General features: G+C 34.7%; 1 protein-coding gene across 1 annotated transcript; it reads left to right on the top strand.

Annotated features, from left to right (window-relative positions):
• Window positions 1-1,461: 1,461 nt before the first annotated feature.
• Window positions 1,462-4,744, top strand: LOC120182052 (probable inactive patatin-like protein 9). The gene is made up of 3 exons (XM_039187073.1): window positions 1,462-2,666; window positions 2,834-3,074; window positions 4,734-4,744. The coding sequence occupies exons 1-2, from the start codon at window positions 1,740-1,742 to the stop codon at window positions 3,056-3,058; spliced, it is 1,152 nt and encodes a 383-aa protein (XP_039043004.1). The 5' UTR covers window positions 1,462-1,739; the 3' UTR covers window positions 3,059-3,074; window positions 4,734-4,744.
• Window positions 4,745-5,036: the final 292 nt, after the last annotated feature.

Consider the following 5,036-nt stretch of genomic DNA (forward strand, 5'->3'; position numbering starts at 1 on the left):
CAGATAGTTCACATTCCGCGGGAATGCAAGGTTTTGGCTAATGGGGTGACCAAATTAGCCTAAAAGCTTCCTCTTCGGACTCACCTCTTCCACGACCCACTTCCGAAGATTTTCTCTTGTTTCTCTGCTGATAATTGTGATATGTTGATCTCTTGAGCCTTAGGCTCCTGCTGTCTTTTACCCTTTCCATTGAAAAAAAAAAGTTCTCCAACTCGGTTTTTGGAAACACAGTTGCAACCTATTAACCTTAGGGGGTGTTTGGTTCAAGGATTGTGGAATTCTCATGGGATGGGAATCTCACATTCTCATGTTTGGTTGGCCGGGAATCTCATTCCCGGTAATGTTTTATTACCAATAGTAGATTTTTTGGGGTATATTACCGGGAATATCATTACCTCCCTTCCCTTAAGTATTGTAACATTACCGACGTTTTGGACTAAAATACCCTTAAATATTTATTTTTTTTCAAAAATATCATTATTTTGTCATTGAATAATAAAAATTATACGAAGGTTAAATTACAAATTTATCCTTAAATTATTTTAGATTTACAAAAAAAAATCTATAATTAAAATTTTATATGAAATTCAGGAATTAAAAAAAATTACCCTTTCATTAAACCTTTTTATATTTTTAATTTTGTAAAAAAAAAATATAAATATTATGAATTTAATTTTTAAAGAAAATATATAAATTTTTTACAATTTGTAATATTATACAAATATATAATAAGGACAATTTGGTCAAATATACATTCCAATAATCTTTTATTCCTTTAACCAAACACGATAATCTTACATTCCTGCTAAACCAACCAAACACAAAATACAACATTCCCAGTAATCCTATTCCCTGATAATCTTTTATTCCCACTGGTAATCTTACATTCTGTGAACCAAATGCACCCTTAGAACTCAATTAATTAGCCAATTAAGGAAGACATTACCTAAGAAAAGGTTAGTTAGGAACAACAATTTTAAACCTAAAAAGGATTTAATTTAAATATGCATATGTAATATATTATTTTTGAATTAAATATAAAATAATCATTAAATTGTACTTGTGTGCCTCTTAGATATAAATCTGAAATTAAAATTTGAAAATTCAAATAATTATATTTTATAGGTTCTGAAATTAAATCCAAGGCATTAAACTCCTCCTCAATTTTAATCAATTAATTTATTTATAAACGAAGGGAAGCGTGAGCCCAGCCGATTGAGAAGCCGAACTTGGCGCTTCACTTAACCCGATAAGAACACGTGCGAGGATAGTCCAAGCACGAAAGACCCTCACGGTACAACTAAGAAAAAGTGAACTCTCAGTAAAACATAGATAAATAAATAAAAAGAAAAAAGAAACGACAAATGTGGAAAGAACAATCGCAGAAGCAGTGAGTGAAGCACTCAGCGCATAATATATATATAAGATGACCACCAGCAGAGGCCACAAATCCAACGATCCCATTTCTCCTATTCATATCCTCACTCTTTCCGGTTCATTTAACTCTTTCTTACTCAACTCAATGCCCACAGAGAAAACTGCAATAGCCCAGGCCACTGAGATTTGCAGTTAATTAGATTGAGAAGCATTATATTTCTTGTTAATTGTCGCCATTAATGCTTATCGGAAGACACATAATCCGTCAATTAAAGCAAAAGTAGAAGTAAATTGTTCAAAGGATTTCTTTTTTTTTTTTGGTTTTCTTTGCTACTTTTGCGCTAACAGAGGAAGCACACTAGATGGAGCTAAGTAATGCAACTTTCGAGATCTTCACGAAATTGGAGCAGAAATGGCTATCGCACTGTGAGCCTACGAAGAAGACTCGAATCCTCAGCATCGATGGCGGTGGAACGACCGGCATTGTCGCTGGTGCCGGTCTTATCCACCTTGAAGAGCAGATCCTCCTCAAAACCGGTGATCCGCATGCTCGAATTGCTGATTTCTTTGATATGATCGCCGGCACTGGCGTCGGTGCTATTATTGCTGCCATGCTCTCTGCGGATGATGGAACTGGCCATCCACTTTTCACAGCTAGAGAAGCTGTCAAGTTTATCACGCTGAACAACTCCAAGCTCTTTAAAGTTAATAAGCTTGCCGGAGTTCGCAATCGGAAAAAATTCTCCGGCCAGAGCATGGATAAGGTGCTGAAGGAAATGTTTAAGAGAGAAGACGGAACGTCCTTGACAATGAAGGACACGTGTAAGCATCTCCTTGTTCCTTGCTTTGACCTTAACAGTTCCGCGCCCTTCGTTTTCTCTCGCGCCGACGCTTCCGAATCTCCTAGCTTCAACTTCGAGATTTGGAAAGTGTGCCGCGCCACGTCAGCCACTCCGAGTCTATTCAAACCTTTCCGATTGATTTCCATCGACGGCAAGACCTCGTGCTCCGCCGTGGACGGAGGTTTGATCATGAACAACCCCACTGCCGCTGCTGTCACGCACGTGCTCCACAACAAGAGAAATTTCCCTTCCGTCAATGGCGTCGAGGATCTGATGGTTTTGTCTTTAGGAAACGGTCCATCCTGCGGAAGATCAAAGGTCCATAGTAACGGTGAATTCTCAACTTCTTCCGTCGTTGATATTGTGCTCGACGGAGTCTCGGAAACGGTGGATCAGATGTTGGGGAACGCTTTCTGTTGGAACCGTACCGACTACGTTCGAATTCAGGTATGCATACCCTTAACTTTCTTTTCTTTTAGTCCCTTCGATTCCGTGTTTGATTCTTAAGAAGATTTTCTTCGGATTTCTCGGCAACCAAACAGATTTCAACTATTTTCTGTTTTAATTTTGGATTTAATTACTATCGTCAACAATTGACAGACTGTAACGTATAGGCAAACGGACTGGGGTGCGCAAGGATGGTAGGGCAGCGTATGGAGGATGTACTGAAGGAAAGAGGGGTGGAGTCTTTACCGTTTGGCGGGAAGAGGTTACTGACGGAGACTAACGGAAATAGAATTGAAGGCTTCGTGCAACGCCTTGTTGCCTCTGGAAAAACCAGCCTTCCTCCTAGTCCCTGCAAGGAAACATCCGTCAGCCCACTTGCCAACGGCCGTTAGCTAGTTTTTTTCCCCTGTTTTAACCCTCTCTGTAAGTTAGTAATTTGGAACCGTCGCAAGTTTTTCGGTAAAAATCGTCCTGAAGTTCTACCTTTTCACTTGCCTACTTCAGTAAAATTAGTCTCTAATCATCTAAATCATTCACGTTTCTTTTTATTTATAAATTAAAAAATATTTATACATTATATTGATTGATAATATTAGACATAAAAAAATAATTGTAGCTGAAAATTTATAAATTCAAAAATTAAAAAAAATCGCTACGAGTGAGTTTTAATGTTGCCAATTTGCAATTTAAATTTTGCAAATCCTCCTGCTGTTGCATAATATCCTTCCTACATTAAAAGGGTAACTTTTTTTTATTGCATGTTTTCTCTCTCAGTTTTTATATATAAGCTAATACCTAAATTCTGAATATATATATATATATAATAGAGTAAAGTACACAATTAGTCCCCAACTATGTAACACTATTTTGTTGAGTCCCTCGACTATTAAGAGTTATAAAATGGTTACCCAATAATTTATTATGTTTTAAACTTGTCTTTTTTTTTTTTGTTAAAAATTTAACAGCCATCTAAGATAAATGTTAATCTACTGTCTGATATATGATATTCATTTGAGATTTTAGGATAAGATTTTATCATATCTCAAAATATTGTAATTTTTTAATGAAAAATGACAAATTCGGAACACAATAAATAGTCAAGTGATTATTTTGTTACTTTTAATAATCGATGAACTCAATAAAGTAACATCCTAAAGTCAGATAATCATTTTATAACCTTTGATAGTAATGAGACTCAACAAAGTATTGTTCTATAGTCGAAGGATCATGTCGCTTATGTATTTTACCCTATAAAATACCGATGCAACGTTTCAACAATCAAATAGATTATTAATATAACATTAATTGCTTAAAATGTTGATATCATTAAATGTTATATGTCGTAATAAAATTAGTGGTTTTATAAAGATAAAATCTCCACCCTAGGGAAGTTCCAATTAAAAGTTGGCATGTAGTGCTAAACTTTAACCTTGATGATATCTAACAACATGGTTTATGGCTATAATTAAAAGGTTAGAAAAGGGTTTGGAGTAGCTTAGCATCTCTTATTTTTAGTAGGTTTTTTCCACACCACTTGATTTTTTTATCAATCTCGAGTAAATACAATATAGTATATGTTTAAAGATAACTCTCAACCATTTGTAATTGAATTCTCATACCACTTGCATTGTTAACGCTCGAATATAAAATATCAAGAAATAACAATAATTATTTTATCATTGAAATCGTTTGGTTAGTACTCCACACCACTTGATTATGCAAAGGGCATGGGGTGTTTATTTTAAGGGGGTGTTTGTTTTCTTCTTTTAGTAAAGTAGATTCCACCACCCCTTTCTTATTCCTCTATAAAGATAAGCTTAAGGATCCTGTTTTCCTATACCAATAGGAGTTTTAGTGGAAAAAGGACCAAGGGTATCATTGATGTTATATGTATGGCCCTAATTTAATTATATAATAACCTCCTATCATTAAATAAATGAATGAATGAGAAACTATAATTCAAAATTCATTTGACTCGATTCGAAAAATTCATGATTAATCTGTTTAGTGAAAAAACTCAAAAGCCTTTTCATTAGTCATTGACCTTATCAAGATTTGAGGGTGAAGCCCCCCATAATATGATATAGTTATTGTTTAGAGGTTAATGTCCATGCACATATATGTTTATGTACCTAGGGATTATAAGATTAGTATGTGTTTCTTGTATCTCTCTTCTAACATTGTTCTACACAAAGATTAGTGTAACTCTATAATCTAACTTCTCACACTACAAAAAGGAATAAATTGGTAATAGTATGAGTATGAATAAACAAATAAAATAAATAAGCAAGTAAATAAAAGTAGACTGAGATTGAATAAGAGAACATGTCGGGTTATTGTGATTAGCGGTGTGACAACTGTTTGAAAAGT

Source organism: Hibiscus syriacus, unplaced genomic scaffold (genome assembly GCF_006381635.1).
Source record: "Hibiscus syriacus cultivar Baekdansim isolate YM2019G1 unplaced genomic scaffold, ASM638163v2 tig00112614_pilon, whole genome shotgun sequence".
Lineage (NCBI taxonomy): Eukaryota > Viridiplantae > Streptophyta > Magnoliopsida > Malvales > Malvaceae > Hibiscus > Hibiscus syriacus.